The sequence below is a fragment of the Vespula pensylvanica genome, chromosome 3 (assembly GCF_014466175.1).
Source record: "Vespula pensylvanica isolate Volc-1 chromosome 3, ASM1446617v1, whole genome shotgun sequence".
Taxonomy (NCBI): domain Eukaryota; kingdom Metazoa; phylum Arthropoda; class Insecta; order Hymenoptera; family Vespidae; genus Vespula; species Vespula pensylvanica.
Genome location: NC_057687.1, coordinates 8,124,649 through 8,146,974, shown reverse-complemented (window position 1 = coordinate 8,146,974; position 22,326 = coordinate 8,124,649). Strand labels below are relative to the sequence as shown.

Here is a 22,326-nt window from a genome sequence, read left to right as displayed (position 1 = left end):
TCTTCTCAGTAAATTATTGAATTCCTGCTATATATTTCTATATTATATTTATTTTTATTGAAAACTCTGGATTATATTTACCTAATCGTTATATATTACAATTCCAGCATTTTATGCGTTTAGTAATATATTTAATTCAAACATTTTTCAAATAGATATACAACTTCTTAATTCGCAGTTATTCTATACAGGAAAAATTGCTCCTTTTATATAATAATCAAAACCTTCCTATTTACCTCAACAGCGTGTTAACAGTATTTGCTTTAATTTATGCTACTCTTCCAGATTATTCATAATTATTATTCCTCGAAGTTTACAATTCTAGGATAGATGTTTGATGAATGTATGAAGAGAGAAAGAGATTGTGATATATACATATATATGTATATTGTACATACATTGTACAGAGAGCAAAAAATATATTTAAGAGAGTATGTATTTGTTTAAGCAAAGCGAGAGTATATAAATTATTTATGTCTGTGCAAAGTCGCATATGACTAACTAATTGTATCAAGAATATAACAATAATTATAATTTAGCAGCCCCTTGGTGTTCAATTGTACTTATGTGACGTAATAAATGTTTATAGTATCCATGGATATATATAAAGTATTAATCATATTAATACCTATTTAATCTATATATTCATTTCAAATTAATATGATAAAAATATCTTGAAGATCACTTTAGTACCGGCGCTACTATGCATATATGTAAAGTATTAATCAGATTAATATCTATTTTATCTATATTCACTTTAAATTAATATGAGATAAAGAAACCTTGAAGATTATCTCCTTGTCAGTAATGCTCGATTAGTTAGTTTATCTCTATAATTTAACGAGTAAACATCGTTCTTATAATGATTATTCACATATTTAAATATTTGTTTAAACATTAATGAATAATTATATTCTATTAGTTAATATATTATTAATCACAGAAAATTTAAATTACGCTTTATATCGCGGGTAAGTTAACAGCTAATCAAATTTCAGCCGCCATGATAACTTTGTCAATCGCGCGGTAATTAAAATTGCAATTTCTACATTTTCTCTATATCTTCAATTTTCTTTGGATTATAAACTAAAAAATAGTAATATCATTTCCTAAATATTTGATTATAAAATTCGAATACCCTCGTTATTCGAATATTTTTGTTTATATTGATTTGGCTAGATAGCGCTTGTATCACTCGTACTTGTCTAACAAGAAAAAAAATTATTTTGTTTAAAAAATTTGTGATTCGAACGCATGCAAATAATGAATTTACAAAAAAAAATCTAAAAGATAAATTCTAATATTCTGTCCTTCGTTGACCTCATTGTACCGTACTTCATTGTACCGTACGATATAGAATGACAAAGACTGTTTTAAATAAAGACAATGTTGATGCGATAATAAAGAAGTAAACAATAATGTTTATATCATTTAAAAATAATCAATGTTAACGAGTAACATAAACATCTTCGTTATAAATTAAAACATTTTATTTTTAAATATTATACTGTGTATATATATATGTGTGTGTGTGTGTATGTGTATGTGTATATATATTATATAGAAGATATGTGTATATGTATATGTATATACGCATATATAGAATTGCATCGTGAAAATATAAAAATAAATTGAAGGATTATTATTATAATTATTATTGCGTAATATTATAATATCGTACACATAATAATCGTGTCATATTACGTAAAATATAATTATCATTATGATTACGATTTAATGAAATAATAATGATGATTGAGTAAAAGAAAAAAAAAAAAAACAAATATGATTATTACCGCAATAGGATATATAATCAATGATATTATAGAGAAACACCTACGAGTAGTTTAGATCACGGGATAACTCGTGACCGAGCGAATGTCGGATTAAAAGTATTAAACACATGTGTCGATTAATATAATGATATAATAAAGATAAATCGTATATATGTTTACATTTGTGAAAATATTTTTATGATACATTTATGAAAACTAACAAAGAAATGTATAAAAGTTAACCACGAATCTTTATTTGAGAAATGCGATCAGTTCTATTTAATCCGTCGATCTTGAAGAGCAGAATTTTTAAATTCGTTCATTATAACAAGCTCGAAATATTTGACGAGAAAAGTTTTTATAGATAAAAGTCTATAGTGATTTTTATTTATCTTGTAATTATAAACATTTAGTTTTTTTTAGATAACTGAAATAATATGGGGAAACAGGATGACGTTTTGTTGCAATTACGAGTAGAAAGACCACTTTATGAACAAGAAACTTTAAACGTGGATTATTGTTACGAACGACCTAGGACATCTCGTAAGTTTGTATTAAAAGTTTTATTCGTAATATGAAATATAATAATCTTAGTTTACTAATTTGTTTTTAATTAGCTTTTGATGCCAATAATATAATTCAACAATGAATTGCTTTATCGTTTGCAGTGGCTCGATATATAAAAGAATTAATAAAATGTAAAAATTGGAAATCATGCATTAGTTCATCGATACCAGCTGTAACATGGCTTAAACGATATAGATGGAAAGATGATTTGGTTTATGATATGATATCGGGCTTAACCGTAGCAATCATGCATATTCCACAAGGAATGGCCTATGCGCTTTTAGGAAATTTACCACCTGTAGTTGGAATATACATGGCATTCTTTCCAGTTTTAGTATATTTTTTTTTTGGTACATCAAAGCATGTATCGATGGGTAACTATTAAGAATACTTAACAAATTATACATTAGATATATACTATAAAAAATTATGATTTAAGTATTCATGAAATCACTTTGTATTCGTGTATAGGAACATTCGCTGTTGTTTGTCTTATGACCGGTAAAGCTGTGACATCGTACTCGGTACCATTAAGCGATCATAGAAATGTAACTTCTACAACATTTGCACAAGTGGATAAAGAATATAATTCATTTACACCAATTCAAGTAGCAACAGCGGTTACGTTATCAGTTGGAATATTCCAAGTAAGTTTCTAAGATTCTATCCTTCTATACAGCTTCGTCCTTATACATATAATAAAGAAATAAATTCAACAAAGATATTTTTCTAGATCATAATGTATATATTTCGATTAGGAGTTATAAGCACATTACTTAGCGAAACATTAGTCAATAGCTTTACTACAGGTGCTGCGGTCCATGTTCTGCTATCGCAGATCAAAGATCTCTTAGGCTTAAAACTTCCAAAACAGAAAGGTTACTTCAAACTTATTCAAGTATGTATAATTAGTTTTGAAGAAATATTGTGGCTAATATAGGAAAATATATAATATATAATCTGATATAATTTTTATACTTTCAGACTGTTATAAGTATAGTCAAAGAAATATCGAATATAAATATTGCATCTGCAATTGTATCAACAATAGCAATTATTATTATGGTCTTTAATAACGAATTTATCAAAGTAAGTGTGTTGCGTTATCTATTTATAAATATTTTACAACGCAAAAGTAAACATATATATATATATATGTTTTTATATTAGCCATGGGCTGGCAAAAAATGTGGTGTTCCTATACCCATAGAACTTATTGCTGTTGTTAGTGGTACCTTGGTGTCTAAATATGGCAATTTAACTGAAGTATACAATATCCAAAATGTGGGACACATTCCTACAGGGTACGTATAACTTTTCTAATTGCATAAAATTAAGTTTTACGATGATTAAATTGTATTCAGTTTTAAGGTGCCTTAAATCAGATTACCAACAGCAGAATTACCGACATTAGAATTATTGCCTTTAGTTGCAGTAGATAGTATTGCAATAACTATGGTTTCTTATACGATCACCATGTCAATGGCTTTAATATTTGCTCAGAAACTTAATTATGAAGTAGACTCGAATCAAGAACTATTTGCTATGGTAAAAATGTCATATATTAATAATTTTATATCTTTTATTTATATTACTAAGTTAGTATGATATATATTGCTTCTTTTTTAATTGTAGGGAGTCAGCAATATAGTTGGATCTTTTTTTTCATGTATGCCATTTTCAGCATCTTTAAGCAGATCTTTGATCCAACAAACAGTAGGTGGTCGTTCTCAGATCGCTAGTATTGTATCGTGTTCCATACTATTGATCATTCTTTTATGGATAGGTCCTTTCTTTGAACCACTTCCAAGATGTATTCTAGCTTCAATTATAGTAGTAAGTAAAATATAACAAGTGAAACAATTTAAATATAAAAATTAATATATTATAACCCATTATTATTTTTAGGTAGCTTTAAAAGGAATGTTACAACAAGCTACACAATTAATTAAGTTTTGGAAGTTAAGTAAATCTGATGCTATAATATGGATTGTAACGTTTTTTATCGTAATACTAGTTAGTATTGATATAGGATTATTAGCAGGATTGATAGTTTCACTTGCAAGTGTATTATTGCAGAGTATTAGACCATATACATGTTTATTAGGTCACATACCAAATTCAGATTTATATTTAGATCTTAATAGATACAAAGCGGTAAGATTCCAACATTTTTTTAATTGTATCTAAATAATTTCATATGAAATTATATTATAAATCTTATTTATTACGTTCACAGGCAAAGGAAATAGAAGGAGTCAAAATTTTTCATTACTGTGGAAGTTTAAATTTTGCAAATAGTGCTCATTTTAAATCTGAAGTATATAAACTAATAGGTATTAATCCACAAAAAGTTATTAGACAAAGAATAAAACTTAAGCAAAAGGGTATTCATTTAGATGACCAAGATTTTGAACATAAGGACGGGTTACGTTGTATTATTATGAATATGAGTGCAGTAAGTTATATAGATCCGACAGGTGTTAACGTAATACATGCAGTAGCTTCAGAATTTACTGAAATTCAAATACATTTTTATTTAGCTAGTTGTTCCAGTCCAATATTTGAGATGATAAAAAAATGTGAAATGTATACATATAAAGAACTCTCATTTAAAATTTTTGCGACTATAGAAGATGCTGTATCTTATTGTCGATCTACTCTTTTATCAAGATGACCATATAATATATTGTACTTAAGAATATATCAATATATCAGTTTAGAATGAAATGTAATTAAAAAATATTATTTTTGTATAATACTTTAATTATCTTCTGATAATGAGAGGTCAAACCATGTATACTGTACACATTTTAATGGAACAAGTCAATTTGAAGTTCTAATACAAAATATATCGTTGTACTTATATTTTTTATCATATGGCATAAAAATGACAAATGTACATTTATACTTAAAAAGGACTTGGCAAATATTAAGCCTTATTATGTACATAATATACATGACAATTATACAATAAAATATATTTTTGAAACTATGTGTAAATGTTTTTGTTTCTACAAATAGCTTTAAAATGACAATTATATACATATAAAAAAATGACCTACCGACGATAATAATTAGATTTGTATAAAAATAAATATATATGTATATATACACACATATAAAATATATATACAAATAAAATTATGATATAAAGGGAATGAATATATAAAAAATAAAAATCCACTTATCCGAGTAATCATTCTATTTATTTACAATGATCACTCATATATACAATAACAGTACATAGTTACATTGTGTAACATAGCTGTCACGACTCCGTTTCACAAAAGCGCTATTTTTTTCTTCCGTCGTGGAATAGTATTACAGTTTTTCACTCCTAATAGTCTGGCAGTGTTGCCTTCACTGATGAGTTTATTAATTTACTGATGAATAAATACACAAAAAAGGGAATTGTTGGACATTGTTCAACAATGTAATGTATGAAATTAATTGAATTTGCCTATGGTTTATCTTCTAACTGTGATCTGTTAATGATCCAATTAAAAAGTTAACCGCGTATAGTGTTTAAGCAACACCATACTTCTTTTTGAGAGATTCTGGCATTTCTGGTGGTGGTGGACGTGGCATACGTAGCCAAACTTTTACTGCATCATAAATGAACCATTGTGCTGCTGTAAGAGTACCAATCATAATAATCCTAGGTCCCAGTCCCTTCCACACACCAGCAAAACCAAGTTTTTTCAATACATCACCAGCTGTAGCTCCTTTTTCTTGATTTAACTTAGAAACAACCTACAGAAAAATTGTATAAAAATATTTATAGATATACTTCTTTAGTAATCACCATCTTGTAATATTTTTACTTACAGAATCAGCAGGATGAGAAACAACTGCACAAAATACACCAGCGATATAACCCGCAGCAAATGTAACGATCAACTGTTCACCCTTAGTACATTCTAACCTTGGTTTAGGTACTACATACTTGTACAACAATTCAAGGGTACGTTCAAAGCATGAGAATTTCATCATGGTATATGGAATTTGACGCAACCACAAAGGTACCAGACCTTTATAAAAACCACCAAAACCTTCATCCGCATACATCTTTGGGAATGCCTCTCGTAAGGTATTTGCAAAACCAGGCATAGTTTGAATTCTGACCTGTATAAAGGAGATATTTTAGTATATTTATTATTAGTAATTTTAATTTATAAAAAATAAATAATAATCTATAAGAAAACAGGGAATGAGGATATTAGAAACTTACAAAATATATGACAAGGATACGACGACACAAGGATGAAGTGTAGTACAGACTGAATGAAGGTGTAAAATAGGGTTAATATTTTATTAGGATGAAAAATTAAATAATCACAGAGATTAAGATTCATATCTGTGCATGTTTGCAGCCAATAAGTCAGGAAGTCTGTAACTATATTGACCTTTGTATCAAATTATCGTATAAGAAAAAGAAAATTACCTTAGCGGCTTCGAGTGGAGCTAAACCAATGTCTGCAAAGAATTCTGCAGATGCCGAAGAAACTAGATATAAAGTAGTTCTGTATTCGTAAGACCACTCTTCGCCAGCAAGAGCAGAATAATAAACTTTAAAGACTTCATAAAGACCAAATTTGAACATTCCTTGAATAGAATATCCGAAAAATGTGGGTGCCCAACCTCTTGCCAAACCTCTAGTTCCATCTTCGGCTAAGGTTACCTATTCAAATATAATATTCAAATAGATACAATTTTTACATTTATCTTTCCATCTTATTAGAATGGAATAAACATTTTATTCACGTACTCGAAAACCGTTGAAAACTGATTTATATTTTGCAGGGTTTACTTGAATACGGCATTTTACTAAATCCAATGGAGTAACCATAGTATGAGTTATTCCACAAGACAAAATTCCTCCAAGTCCACATAGCATGAAATATTTGTTGGAACCAAATTCGCAACTGTCTGCAAAAATAATTCGAACGTTAATGATATTCTACGATCTCTTTCATAAAAGTGGTTTTATGTAATATCGATTAAAAAAAAAAAAAAGAAAGAAAAAGAAAGAAAGCAAAAAGAATTCGGGGAAAATCGAATCGACGATATCGATCAGCTGGTAAACTCGTGCATTCGGAATTCGAATCTGGCAAAATTTCAAGATCGTCTTAAACGAATCTGCTACCTTGTCCTAATCCAATAATAAACCATTCTAGTACTAACAAAAGTGTTTGGTTGGTTACTCGGTCGCGGTCATTATCCAAAGGCAATGTCGATCATTATTTTCGTTCAAATATCATTCGAAGTTCCGAAAGTAAGATCGACACGCATTCTCGACAAAATGGCCGCTCCTTATGCAACCCATACTTCTAATATGTGCATGTTACACGTTATCAATTTTTTTTTTTTTTTTTTTTTTTTTTTTGATACATCCAAATTCATATTATTTCAATAATTTTTCATCTTACTTATTAATATAATATTCTTAAAAATGTCATTCGTTATATTATACGCGTATATGTATATACATATATATATATATATATACATATATCTTATTCAATGCGACACCTGCAGTGTATATACGACAAATATCAATTTCTTCGTTTCTGACTCTCGTCAAAAATTTAAATGCTACATATAAGTTTTAGTTACATAATTATTATCTTATAAAACAATCAAGATAAAATGATGAAGACATTACGATTGTAATGATAATTCGAAGAACTCGATAATTATATTACCGAGAGTATTAAACAAGGCTAAATAGTTATTGAGACTGTCACTGCGACGATACCATAGTAATGATCTTTTTTCTATGAATTACATATTATGTAACACCGTGTCACATGCGAGTAAAGCAACGATCAAAATATCTCTGTTAACTAGAAAAGCATGCAATTTCTAAAAACTCGATATCAAATAATTTTCCTTCATAAATTTTGTCACTTAGACTTGTAATCCGAAAGAAATCATTTCTGTTAGAAATTTAAGGAAAAAAAAAAAAAAAGAAAAGAAAAGAAAGAAAAATATATATATACTAACCACCTGTATCCGTAGAGGCAGCCGCGATGTTACGATTTTTAACGAGCGATTGCATACTCTCATCATGACCCTGACATCTAACCGTCGTAAAAGGTGTTGAGAATGGTGTTAGCTTTGCTGTTTCCCATAATGACGACCACATCTTCTGTTCCTCGAATTTGACACTTCACCTGAATATAAAACACCAATAGAGTAATAATTCATATTTTATTATATTAAAATAAAAGTTAATTAAACGAATGACATAGAACACACCTCCAAAGGAACAACTCTCGTCTCCGGTTAGTTGAAAGAGAGTGAAAAAGGAAAGGAGTTCTTACTACTGACAGGGCCGTGATAAAATCATCGATATAGAAGGTAGACTAAGTAAATTAACGAATTCGAACGAGTAGCGACATCTAGAAATTTTCTATAAAAAAATTTTCTTCTGATTTAATCTTTCGTTTTGATGAAAATTATCAAAGAAATGTTTTTATTCGAGTTTATATATATATATATATGTAATTTTTTTTCTTTTTTGTTCCATAAAGCTAAGAATATTTGTGTAATATAAAATTGGGTTATACGATCGGATTGTCCGCCATTACGTTAATTCAACCAATGATAGACGGTTAAATTTGATTGATTATGTAATATCAGATGTGATTGGTCCTGAGATAACATTGATTAGAAATGTTTTTTCTTTTTATTAATTAAGTTTTTTTTTTTTTTATTATTATAATTACTGTTATATATCGTGTTTATGTCTCATTATGAATTTATTATATTACAACTTTTTAGAAAAAATTCCATCTTGCAATATTTTTCATCGCACCGTTCAAACATTCGATCTACCTGAATTGTTTCGTTATTGAATATTTTACTTTACGTTTATATCGGACGTAGTGACGTTATTCGTATATTTGTTAATTTACTTGTTTAATAATTTTATTATTCTATATGAAAGATAAAAGTAAAGAATCTGCCCCAGGTGATGGCATACGCTCGTTACGAAGCACGATGTTATTTCGTGCTATTAATTACGAGTTGTATGTCAAGCCGGTAATAAATTAATAACATATTTTTTTATATAAACATTATTATAACTTTTCTTGCTACTTATGAAAATTTATTGTCCTATTTATATCATATTTTATATTTTTTTCAGAATAAGAGCATAATGCTTTTTGGGGTTATGGCAATGCTTACTTGTTCAGGGTATTTACTATACATGCGATATAAACACGATGGTACTGCTTATTATGAGTCTGTGGAAGCAGATGGAAATGTCACTTTTAAAAAGAAAACTTCTAGATGGTTAGATTAAATGTATCAAGGTGTTCACAGAAGATTCGTATATATTCGATGAGTACATCGTTATTATAAAATTTTAAAAAACAATGTTTGGAAAATCTGAATATAATTATATATTTTCATCATATTTAAAAAAATCTAAGTTATGTTCTTTGATGGTCGTGTTTTAATTACAAGAAAAAAAATTCATAAGTACGAGTAAATATAGGAGGAAAAGTAATTTATTGTCGCTTTGAACCTTTAGGTATAATATCGCTATTTACATAATACTTGTTCAACATTATTTGCATATATCCTGTAAAAATGTTACAGTTTGTAATTATATTTAAGTAAGAATACATATAAAGAAAAAAGAATATTCTTTATTTATTATAAAATATTATGCGCATAAGTTGTTTCAAATCTACATGATTATTTAATTAACATAGAGACGGTGGAAGACATTGAATAATGTGTCTTTTGTGGACAACCTATGTTACATCACTTTATAGTTTGTATTGACTATTACATTACATATCAAGTATAAATCTTTGATCAACAGGCAATACGTTTAATTGTAATTTGTAAATTTATGAATCATAAGAGGATATGTATATTTTTGTGTGTATGTTTTTATAAGTTCAGATATTATCTTCTTCAAATATACTACAGTTACAATATTGGATAACAGATTGCATGTGTTCTCTCCAGTTTGTATCATATTCATTGTACATAAATGCTTAGATAATTGTAAATGCTTGTGATATTTAATAATATTTTATGCTTATGCAACTATTTTAGTATGTTCTTTTTGTGATAAATTGATTTTTAAAATATACGTGTTATCTTGTCATATTGTTTATACAAATATGTAAAAAAGTATTTTCTCTTAGAAGAAGATTCGTTCGCCTATCTCTTTGGCAGTTTTTATATTATATCTGGAAGGAAATTCTTAATAATGTATTTTCTCTTTTAAAGTTAAAATACTCTAAGTATATAAATGTTAACAGTGGTACTAAAAATATATGTAAATTATTCGTTATATGTATATAACAATCATATATCTTTTGTTCGCAAATATGACATTAACAATTTATTTATAGTCTATTAATATGGATTTTTGATCCATTTTAGTAGAACTTTTAGTGAATATATATATATATATATATATATATATATATATATATATATATATATAAGTGGAATCTCTGCTTTGAAATATCTAAAAAGAAAAATAGGGAAAACATTTATCCGTACTTATATGACAAGATTTGTTACTTTCTTAAATTGTTTTGATCTTAGAACACATGTAATGCACAATTCAGTATAAGGAAAAGGACTTTGGCACAATCAACAATAAGTTTTTATGTACCATTATGCGTAAAAAAAAAAAAAAAGAAAAGAAAAACTAATCCGACAAAAAAAATGATTTCTTTAAAATGTCGAATTTTGTATTAAAGTGATGCTATGATAACAAAAACTTGGACATAATTTGTATGAAAGTTCAATATTTAATTATGCATTAACTTTGTACTGTTCTTTTGTTGGACCACCATCGTAATGTCTGTTATGTAATTATTAAATTTCATTAAATATAGACCTTATGTTCATACATCAACCTTTGTTTTTTTGCCACACAGAGCAATTTTTTTTTTCCTAATTACATTATCCGTTTTCACGTTATATTACAAAGACTATTTTGTAATTTATTTTATTTATAGGTATATTAAAGCTATCCGTATCATTTATACTCTGTAGAAATACTTTTTACGTTTACATCAATCGGCGTTTGTTATCAACAATAACTTTTGTACTTTTCAACATAAAATAATAATGTATGTAAATCTTATGTTTTAAAGTAAGATGTGAACATAAGATCTTATTTCTAAAATTCTGAAACTGAACAGTAACACAAGATAATGCAAAGATTTCACTGAAGTTACTATTATCAAAAAAAAATTTAGCTTGACTTCATAGAATACCAAATATTATAATATTTCAACATCATTACCAATATGAATAGTTTATATGATATTGTAGTTATGATATTTGTATTTATTATACTATGATGTCAAGTCTGAAAATACGCATCAACAAGTGCAATTTCTTTTTGTCTGAGGAAATAGCGTTACTGCTTCATGAATAGCTTCTGCTACATAATCCAGATTATACTCTGTCAGTCCACAAATATTTATACGTCCACTGCGTAGTAGATAAATATGAAACTGATCCAATAAATGCTTGACTTGTCTCTCTGTAGATTTAGATTAAATATATTTTAGAAATTTTCTTTTCTTAAATGAATTATTTTTTTTATATAGTAATATCTTAAACATACCACTAAGACCTGTATATGAAAACATTCCTATTTGGGTAGTTATATGTTCCCATGTGCCAGGAGTTCCCAACTTGAGTAATCTTTGATATAATCCTTCTCGCATCTGTTGTATTCTTCCAGACATAGTTCGGATATGTTCTTTCCTATATTATTAATGTATGATATTAAAATGGACTTTCATATTATAAAATAATATTCCTTAAAACATACCATTCTTCGCAAAGATCAGGATTGTTAAGCACGGTTGATATTATACGAGCTCCATGGTTGGGGGGATTACTATACATTGCTCGTATAATTAATGTCACTTGAGATTTAAATTCAATTGCTTCTTTTATATCAGACATTACTATGACCATATTACCAGCTCTTTCATTGTAAAGACCGAAATTTTTGGCAAAACTTTGAGCACAAATAAATTCCATTCCGCGTTCAGCGAACATGCGTACAGCAAATGCATCTTTGTCTAAATCACCAGTTGCAAACCCCTAGAAAAATTTATTTATAGCATAATCGATAATATAACAAAATTTTAACATCTAATCAAGTAACATATATACGTACTTGATACGCGCTATCAAATATCGTGAACAATCGATTTTCTTCAATGACATCTGCAATCTTTTGCCATTGTTCTGGCGTAGGATCGCAACCGGTAGGATTGTGCGCGCATGCATGAAGAATAATTACTGAATTTTCTGGAGCATTTTTTATATCCTTAAGCATTCCATCTAGATCGATTCTTCGATTTTCATAATCCCAATATGTATATTCGCAAGCATTCTTAAACCCACCATTCAAAAATACAAGTTTATGGTTTTCTATAGAGCAATATCAATTTATACAATATGTCTGAGTTATTATTTACAGTTCATATTCAATTAAATTAAATTATGATTCTTACCCCAGGTAGGCTTGCTATAATAAAATGTATCATAATTTAAGATACGACTTAAACACTCAGCAGCGACTCTTAACGCACCAGTACCGGAAAGCGTTTGAATACCAAAAGCACGTCCTTGAGCAATAGCCGAAGAGTTAGGACCTAATAACATTTTTGTTGCAGCTTGACAGAAACTATCTAAACCTAATATCGGAAGATACTCGTGATTTTGCAATTCGTCTGCCGCAAGTTGTTTTTCTACTTTTTTTACGACAGGTAGAACCCATGGTTTTCCTTCGGTTGTACGATAAGCTAAAAATAAAATTACGACATTTGATCGATTGGTCTCTTTAATGTAAAAAAAAAAAAGAGAAATATTCACGTATCAACTGTCAAAGTATTTATGAATATACAGTATCATAGATTATGTAATAGATTTACTATAAAGGTCATTCAAGAGCAAAATCATGAAGATAAAAAAAATACAAACTCTCGTACACTAAGATAAATTTAATTACACTTTTTTTTCATTTTTAATTAATATCGACATACATATACATATATATAAGTATATATATATATATGTTTTTTTTTTTTTAATAATTACGACGCAACGATCATTCTTATTACGTTACGCACATATGTATATCGATTATATATTTTACGTACCTCCTATAGCCAAATTAACTTTTTTTTTGTAAGTATCCTCGTTAAAAGCTTTCGTTAGCGCGAAAACCTCGATTGGAGGTCCCAATTTGATTCCCGAAAATCTTGTCGTACTCATCTCAGTTGACTGGCTGAAGCGCAACTGAACTTCAGCGATTACAAAAAATGGATGATAAACGCAACAATTTTTCTCGACGCTCTGGATATCAATTACGATATTATATCGAGGAGTTAATTGTTACAACGTTTATATACATGTCTTTATTAACATCATAATATTACATCTTTTGTTTCATATCCTTTATTAGCATAGTCATATTAATTATTCAAAGGTCAAATTTATTGTAAAAGGTGAATACGATAAGAGTTAGATGACTATATTGATACATTCTAATCACGCGATACGTCAAACCGATAAATATCGACTTTTATATATAAATGTATGTAAATCAATCCGCAAATCTCTCAAATGTTTCCATATTACTTTAAATCAATTTAATTAAAAAAGAAAAGAGAAAGAAAATGAGAGAAAGAGGGAGAGAGAGAGGGGGGAGGGGGAGGAGAGGAAAGGGACGAAAGATAAGAAGAAAACTGTTGAAATTTCCGAAATATAGAAAACCATCGAAACGATCGCTTATAGATACATATTTTTCTTAATACACGTGTACACCTGGATGCACCTAACCTCACGCGATAAATGCAATAGTTCCGTACGCATGTGTGTACGCAATTCGTTAAAAAGAGATATAAAAACAACAAAGAAAAGAAAAAAAAAAAAAGAACGCACAATGAATGGATTCTTGACTCGTAATTAACGAGATGTTTCATTAACGTTCGATACCTACATTATCGACGGAACCTATACTATCGACATAGACAATAAATATGTCCGTAGAATTGTATAGTTCGTTCGGTCGCCGTTAGAGGCAGCACTATCGACGCGGCTCGCAACGATAAACGCGCTCGGATAGAGCGCAGAGTGAAAATGGCGCCGTTCGAGTGAGGGTGGGTTAGATTCTGTGTGCGCGCGTGTGCCCGGAGAGAGTGCGAGAGCTTACGGAAATGTGGCAGGATCTGGACGGTCTGGCTGGTGCGGGAGTGCATTCCGGTACTCATCAGGTCGACCAGTTTGGCACGGCAGGTAAGAAAATTGTAGATTACATTGGTCAAAGAAAAATATTATGGATCGCCACGAATACGAATACGAATACAAATACTATTACGAATACGAATACGAATACGAATACGAATACGAATACGAATACATAAACGAATCTCTCGGGTCCTGCCAAGATCTGGAGGAAAGGCTTTCCCCGTGGGAAAGCGCAAGCGCCATGCGTTTCCTCGTCTCCTTTTCGCTCGTAAACAAAACCAAAGGGAAGTCATCGTCTGTCGTTCTTTCTATCCCTGTATATATCTCTCTTTCTCTCTATCTTTCTATCTCCATCTCTGTCTCTCTCCTGTCGTCTTCGACTCGATTCACGAAGGATATATACGTGTCTCAGATTTCTCAGGGAGAATGGGAAGCTTCCTTCATACAATTTTCTCTCTCTCTCTCTCTCTCTCTCTCTTCCTCTCTTTACTTGTTGTCTTTTTCTCTTTCTCTTTCGACAAATCTTCGTATATATTCAGTGAAAAGAAATAACAGAAGGAGATAAAGAAAGTAAATAAAAAGAAGAGTCAAAAAGTGTCAAATCAAAGTTGACTTTTCTTTCATGAAACGAAGACGTTCGGAGTATTTGTTCTTTCGATTATTTTGATACGATGAGTTAGAATGAGAGAAAAAGAGAAAGAGATAGAGAGAGAGAGAGAGAGAGAGAGAGAGAGAGAGAGAGAGAGAGAGAGAGAGAGAGAAAGAAAGACAAGGACAGAAAGAGAAAGAGAGACAGCAGAGCCAGCCATACATACACACACACACACATACACACGTATATAGAATCGATGATGCAGATTTCATATAGGAAACGATTACCTAGTGTTATTTTGGCGTTAGGAAAGTCGCTCTAGTAGGTAACTAACGGTGAATCTCGTCTCGGTGATGGCTTTGTGTTTCCGTGTTGTCTTTTTTAGTTACGATGTCGCGAGAGACAAACGTGACAACGACGACTACTACGACGACGTCGTTGACGTCGATGTCCTCTCGGTGATTCGGAACTCGTCGTGCTCTTTAGAGTTTGTTTGTCTCTCTCTCTCTCTCTCTCTCTCTCTCTCTCGCTCCCTCTCTCTCTCTCTTTCTCTCCTGAGACGCGTTGTGCAGCTAACGTACGGAATGCTACGTACGTATGTATGTGTATATGTTTGTATGGTACACGTACAAGCCTCGATATATGTATACTACTCGTGACAGTCGAGCAAAAACGCTTCTAGGAACGCGTCTCCGATCGGTTTACGTCGAAACACCATCATCCTCGTTGTCTTCTTCTTCGTGTTGTTTATACTCCTTTATTTACTAATTCTAAAAATGGCGTAGTTACTATAAATGTGTCTGTTAGGTTCTAACCTATAGCGGAGTTGATAAAAAGAAAGGCATATAATGCAATAGTTCTTTTTTCTTTTTCTTTTTCTTTTTCTGTTCCTTTTTCTTTCTTTTCTTTTCTTTTCTTTTCTTTTCTTTTTTTTAAATACCATTACCGTGTTATTATACGTTATGTGTTACGGATTGTAGGTTAATTAGATGTTTCAGGAAGTTTAATGTCTGCCAGTGAAAAGAAATATTCATGAACGACTTTGATCACTGGAATTGAACGCGTTTAATATTTAGAGTAGAACTTATAAGCGGAGTTATTAAAGCTAACGTAAGTTTTTCGTATTTATAAACTGATATTATTTTTCATTAATTATTATTGCTTAGACTGCTTCGCCATCATCCGCCATTTTAATTTCGTGGATATTAAGTTTTTGATATTGTTATTGTATCCTGATTATTATTATTATTATTATTATTATTATTATTATTCTTGTTGTTTGTTATTATATTCGAGATTAATTTTTATATAATAATTACGATTAATTCGTTCGCGATATCGTTGAATTGTTATTATTATAATTCATTATGATTTAGGATAATTTTTATGTTAGATATTTCAATCAATTTTATGTTAGATATTTTCAATCAATTTTTTCTACGTAAAAGCCATTAAATCAATATGAGTTTAACACCGTTTGAAAAAAAAAAAAAATTATACTTTTTAAGAAAACCCAAATTTGTTATCGTCAATTCGCCAATTGGAAAGACAATATTTTCATTAACATACATATATACGCACAGAGACGTGTACACGTACACACCTATCAGAGTTTTTACATTTTGATTGGAAAAATGTCGAATTTTTTAAATATTGATTTTGTGAAAATGAAAAAAGTAAATAAATCGTTGACTTTATTTACTTTGCCTTCACGTTGAAAAAATATTTCTTTTTCGAATTCCGATAACATCGACCTATCGTACGCATTTATTATTTCCCCTCTTCATTCTTTATCTTCTCGATAACTAAGACTCTCTTAAAGTTAAATAACAACTCATCGTCTTAATCAGTCGTTCGCTATGCGACACGGTCTTGATTCTTATCGTGGCTTTGACGGTTAAAAGCTATTGAGAAAGCACGTACGACGTACTACGTACGTGTATACACGTATACATATTTCTCTCTTTCTCTCCCTCTCTTTTTCTCTCTCTCTCTCTCTCTCTCTCTTCTCTTTTTATCTCTCTCTCTCTCTTCTTACTATACAATAGTAATCGACGCGTATGATAATAATACGCTGAATGGACGCACGCTTTGGGTTTTGCACGTGCGCGGCATACGGATTAGTTGCGACTGGATCGATGCGTCTTTTCGTTCTACTCGACACCGTTGTATTTAGGGAAAAAAGAAAGAAAAAAAAAAAGAATTAAGACAACAAATAAAAGAAAAAGAAAACAAAAACAAAAAAAGAAATTGACGATTTGGCACAACGAATTCATTTCCGAGCTTTTATTCTTTTTTTATTTTTCATTTGCGTTGAGAAATTATATCTATTGATAAAGAACAAAATTAAGCTATTTTTAACCTGAGCAAACGATAATATTATATTTTCAAATTTTCGTCGACGATGAATTTTTCGAGATCTTCTTAAATATAATTCCTTAAATCGACAAATGAAAACTTAGACAAATTTCATTCGATGAAATTGATTATCGGAGTTTGATCAGATCGATACGATCGAAGTTAATTAGAAAGAAAATAATTCGATCTAATTAATTAAAAGGAAATTCAAGTTACCTCGGCCGAAATTGATTGACTTTGGGTACGATATGCTTACGATACGTTATGCTTTAATTAATAATACGACATTTAATTAACTCCGACGAAAAGATACTTAAAAAAAAAATCGATTATTACTATTGCTCCGTTTACATTTTTTAAATCAAATAATACGAAATAATATCGTCGCCATTTTGTCGGATACATCTAATACTTTTCTCGAAAGTACAATGGATATTTGAAGAAAAAAAAAAGAAAGAAAGAAAGAAAGAAAAAGAAAAGAAATCTTTACGGTCATAAATATTTCTCATTTTCACGTTTCAACAAAAATCTTAATAACACGGTTCATAAATCCCTTATAGAAATAATTATCTCGTTATAGTTCATTAATCATACTTTTAGCTTTTGTAATTTCTCGCTTGATAAACAATAAGGAACTACTCCATCTTACTTTCTACGAATAAAGTTATTCCTAATAGAAACTTTCTTTCCGTAAATCCCTATTACCCTTCGTTCATCTTTCTCTCCTTCTCACCCCTTCTTACCATAATAATATACTGACGTCTTTTAATTGTTCGATCGAAATTTGTTAAACGATTCTTTAAGATTTATGAAGATCGATCTCTCTGTCGAGCATCGACCTTATTAACGGTAACGGGTAACGCGAAGCAACAGTTTCTAATTGTTCCGCAGCAGTGACGGCTTGTAATCTAGCTTAACCTCAACTTTCCGTTCGTTGTGCTGAACGAAGAGAAATATAGAGAAGGAAAGAGAAGAAAAGAGAAGAGAAGTGAAGAGAAGAGAAGTAGGGTGAGGAGAGGTGAGCGTACCCGTTCGAATTACATAATCTCTTGTGGTGCGTTTGAGACGAGGGGATATTCATACGGTACCATCGCCACCGTAAAAGAAGCAGGTGTTTTGTTAGAACGAACGTTTCCTGTGGGGCGAGCCTACCTTACCTTTACGTAGACAGAATTCATTCTTTCTCGAGAGAGCTTCTCGGTCGAGTGCACACGCGCACTCATGCACGTTCATACATAGAGAAGAAAGTATGGTTCGTTGGAATTGTTATTTGTTGACTGACTGCATAGAGAAAACAAAAAAAAAAAACAACACATATATATGCGTACGCACAAAAGTACATTTTAGAATTGGCGTGAAGTTCCTGCGAAAGAAATATCAAAGTATTCAATTATCTCTTCGTATGGGGTGGACCAAAAGTATTTTTACGTAAGTTTAATTATGAAATCTCGAGAAAGAGCGATTGATTTTTTTAAATCACTTGGAAACTTTGGGCCGATCCTTTATTTAGATATTCGATCGGAAACAAATGAGGGATGGTATGATAAATCAAAGATGGCGGCTATCGTAAAGCAGACATCTATGAAAAGCGTGAAACGCGGTCGCATTTCTCGATGCATTTGCCAAGACAAATGGTACAAGTAGGAAAGATAGAAGAGAACGATTAACGATGGCACATCGTGGTACCGAGAAAGGAAACGAACGGGGAATGGAAATGTAAAGGGAGGGAGGGAGGTTCAAGGTGCCCGACAAACGCGAGAACCTATACGCCGTTGTCCACTTGTTCCCCCATTTCAACGTCTAATCCCATTTGCGTTTATTTAGCGAAACTACCGGCGCGACCCCAGCCTTAATTCGAAGTGGACCTATTTTTAGATCTTACACTAAATTGCTTCTAATGAGAGTCCTCTACCGTCCCGTGCATGCTCGTTATCATCAACCGTGGATCCACCTTCTGTCGTTTATCTTGTAAACGAAATGGTCTTGCGTCTTCTTTTGCCTTTATGTTCGTATTTCATTTCTTAATCGTTTCTTAAGAACGATTTCATTCCTGTTATTACTTATTGTCAGTTTCACAGACGATTTTATTTTTTAATATCGTCGTTATCGCGTTGATAAATTATATCGAAATTTGTAGTTTTATATTTAAAAAAAAAAAAAAAAAAAAGGATATATAATATACATCGTTCATAGAACTTTCGTAAACGTTTCGATATATTTTGTAATTAGTTTTTGTTATATTATAATTTATTGCATTATCAATTTCGGTACTATTAATAAATTTCGACATTTTATTATATTACAATTTTTAATTTTAGTAAAAAGTTAATGTCAAAATTTGTTAATAAAAAAAATAATAATAATAGTACAGTGTTATTTACTTAGAAGTAAAATATTGAACATTTTTGCGTTACTTATTAACTCACTATATTATATAGGTTATATAAAGGTTATATATATACATACACATATACATACATGATGTAGTTTATATATTGTACTAATAAGTTACGTATAGGTTATGCATCGTGTAGTTAAATATGGAACACTATGTAGACACATAAAATTGGATACTTCCTACTACAGATAAGCAAAAATAATTGGTCAACATTAAGTGAAAATAACTTTTCGCTTAACTTACGGTCTTCTTAACTTTTTTACGTTTACATAAGCACGAACATGCTGATTCGGAAAAAAATGCGATACCCGTAGAGTTTTAATTACCGCTACTCGACGTAATTAAGTAATCCAATCCATTCGAGATGTTTGAGATTGTTATCTCCAGCTAGGAGCATATTCAAACATGATTATGACATCGAGGACAAATTTTAAATGTCTTCTTTTTTTTTTTCTTATTTTCTTTTTCCTTTTTTTCTTCCCATTCGTTTGTTACACAAAACATATTTATTTTTATAATACAATAAATAGAAACATTATTACGATTCTTTACATAAAATATATAAAATATATATATTTACACATACACACACATACACAGAATAAGCCAAGAAATCCTATTATAATCCAACACAACGATGCATTACATTTGTTTATATAAGATATTAGTGTATATATGTGTAGGATAGATGAAAAGTTTCTGAATAGTTATAAAAATCAATAATTATTATTCGAGACTCAACTTGTTTTTTTTTTTATTTGTAAAGATAAGAATATTTGTTACAAACTAAAATAAATTAGCCTAAAATATTTAAAAAGAGAATAATTGATATTAAAGAATACGTAGAAACTTTTGGTCTTTAATTTAGAGACTTTAAACCTGTATATGTGTGTGGGTGTGTATAATATAGATATATATGTTAGATCATTGAATTATTAATTTTTTATATATATATATATATATATATATATAGTTGCAGATCTAACGCCCGAACAACAGAAGATTCTAATAGACATAAGACGAAAGAAGTCGGAGTTGCTGTTGGAGATACAAGTGAGTCCGATATTCGTGTTGTCCCATTTTTCTCCCACTCTCTATTTCCATCTCTCTCTCTCTCTCTCTCTCTCTCTCTCTCTCTCTCTCTCTTTCTCTCTCTTTCTCTCTTGATACTGTTCTCCTTTCCCTTCTCCTCCCTTTATTCACGACCTCGTTCCTTGCAACATGGCAATACTTACACCAATGATGATTTTGCTAAAGTTGCATTGGACCTGGTTTTATGAATGAATGTCATACTGACCTATATCACCACCTACATTTTGTATTCTGCAAATATCACAAACTAGATTGTAATAATGCATACCTCTTGTGTGTGTGTGTGTATGTGTGCGCGTGCGTGTGTGTGCGTATGTATATAAAGAGTGTCCCGACTTAAACGATATGACCAGATATCTTCCATCCTATTGGTTTTATAAGGAAATGTTCCAAATAAAAATTTTATTAGGTTTTTATGAAGAAAATGTAATGTCTATTGCAGTTATTTCATAGAGTGGGTTTTATCGTCAAAATACGGAAGCAATAACCTTTTTCTTTTTTTTTCTTTTTTTTTTTTCTTTTTTAATATGCATATAATGAAAATCGATATTTCAAATCTAACGAAAGTTGTAGATAGTATCGGATATGAATCCAACGAGAATCCAACAGCCTACTATATTTTAATCGATTTTTCATCGAGTTATGAAGCTTTAAATTTTAACAAAACCTTGCAATAATATTCAGTATTACTGCTGATTGGTATTACCTTTCAAATGATTACACATTCGAAAATGTATGAACAAATATAAAGAAAGAAAGAAAAAAAAACAAACAAACGAGAAAAGAAAATTGATTGATAAATTCATTGGTTATCAGAAGTTTACAAGAAAATTAATTGCATTGCAGACGATTACTTCAAGGCGCAAATAATTCGATGAAATATCGGGCAAAAAAGGATATTCCGTCGATGCTAGTTGAATTCGTATTGATATTCTTTACAATAACTTTTGTTAGACTTAAAATATCGATTGTCATTTAAAGAAAATTGCTATGACTTTTTGTATCTTGACAACAGCGACCTCTATAAAATGGCTGCGAAATACGTATTACATTTAACCTCACTCTCATCCCCTATCTCTTAATTCTTCATTTGTTTTGTCGAACCGATAGAATCGTATATATTTTTAATATGTCGTTTAAAACGAGACACCGTGTATATACGTATCGTACGTACATACGTATGTATAAAGTCATTAATAATTGAAAGAGAGAAGAAAGATCGTTCTAATTTCACAAGAAAGAGAGAGAGAGAGAGAGAGAGAGAGAGAGAGAGAGAGAGAGAG

The 22,326-nt window shown here is 30.2% G+C and overlaps 5 protein-coding genes across 10 annotated transcripts in view; 3 read left to right on the top strand and 2 right to left on the bottom strand.

The window, feature by feature from the left end:
* Window positions 1-940: 940 nt before the first annotated feature.
* On the top strand, window positions 941-5,337 carry LOC122627504 (solute carrier family 26 member 6). 5 transcript variants are annotated; one of them, XM_043808634.1, is made up of 11 exons: window positions 941-971; window positions 2,199-2,318; window positions 2,444-2,716; window positions 2,814-2,989; window positions 3,076-3,240; window positions 3,327-3,431; window positions 3,513-3,646; window positions 3,728-3,890; window positions 3,978-4,178; window positions 4,251-4,499; window positions 4,582-5,337. In XM_043808634.1, the coding sequence occupies exons 2-11, from the start codon at window positions 2,213-2,215 to the stop codon at window positions 5,017-5,019; spliced, it is 2,010 nt and encodes a 669-aa protein (XP_043664569.1). In that variant the 5' UTR covers window positions 941-971; window positions 2,199-2,212; the 3' UTR covers window positions 5,020-5,337. The 5 variants fall into 5 exon arrangements, with proteins under 5 accessions (XP_043664569.1, XP_043664570.1, XP_043664571.1 ...); XM_043808635.1 differs by lacking the exon at window positions 941-971 and having other exon boundaries at window positions 1,698-2,318; window positions 4,582-4,800; window positions 4,886-5,337; XM_043808633.1 differs by lacking the exon at window positions 941-971 and adding an exon at window positions 1,700-1,892.
* Window positions 5,338-5,532: 195 nt separating this feature from the next.
* LOC122627694 (phosphate carrier protein, mitochondrial) lies at window positions 5,533-8,747 on the bottom strand. 2 transcript variants are annotated; one of them, XM_043809023.1, is made up of 6 exons: window positions 8,607-8,747; window positions 8,352-8,521; window positions 7,114-7,274; window positions 6,790-7,026; window positions 6,174-6,470; window positions 5,533-6,098 (listed from the first exon to the last, which is right to left on the bottom strand). In XM_043809023.1, exons 2-6 carry the CDS (start codon window positions 8,491-8,493, stop codon window positions 5,871-5,873), a joined length of 1,065 nt encoding a protein of 354 aa, XP_043664958.1. In that variant the 5' UTR covers window positions 8,494-8,521; window positions 8,607-8,747; the 3' UTR covers window positions 5,533-5,870. The 2 variants fall into 2 exon arrangements, with proteins under 2 accessions (XP_043664958.1, XP_043664959.1); XM_043809024.1 differs by having other exon boundaries at window positions 8,355-8,521.
* A 348-nt stretch (window positions 8,748-9,095) lies between these two features.
* Window positions 9,096-10,000, top strand: LOC122628081 (small integral membrane protein 8). Its single transcript, XM_043809907.1, has 2 exons — window positions 9,096-9,392; window positions 9,499-10,000. Exons 1-2 carry the CDS (start codon window positions 9,291-9,293, stop codon window positions 9,655-9,657), a joined length of 261 nt encoding a protein of 86 aa, XP_043665842.1. The 5' UTR covers window positions 9,096-9,290; the 3' UTR covers window positions 9,658-10,000.
* Window positions 10,001-11,052: 1,052 nt separating this feature from the next.
* LOC122628078 (aspartate aminotransferase, cytoplasmic) lies at window positions 11,053-13,692 on the bottom strand. Its single transcript, XM_043809905.1, has 6 exons — window positions 13,514-13,692; window positions 12,866-13,156; window positions 12,526-12,782; window positions 12,172-12,449; window positions 11,962-12,104; window positions 11,053-11,877 (listed from the first exon to the last, which is right to left on the bottom strand). The coding sequence occupies exons 1-6, from the start codon at window positions 13,626-13,628 to the stop codon at window positions 11,714-11,716; spliced, it is 1,248 nt and encodes a 415-aa protein (XP_043665840.1). The 5' UTR covers window positions 13,629-13,692; the 3' UTR covers window positions 11,053-11,713.
* Window positions 13,693-14,495: 803 nt separating this feature from the next.
* The window catches only part of LOC122628077 (cytohesin-1), a 62,909-nt gene continuing 55,078 nt past the window's right edge, over window positions 14,496-22,326 (top strand). Inside the window, exons 1-2 of the mRNA XM_043809904.1 lie at window positions 14,496-14,651; window positions 20,925-21,004. Of these exons, the coding sequence (XP_043665839.1) occupies window positions 14,573-14,651; window positions 20,925-21,004 (159 nt within the window). The 5' untranslated portion in view covers window positions 14,496-14,572. The remainder of the gene's footprint in view (window positions 14,652-20,924; window positions 21,005-22,326) is intronic.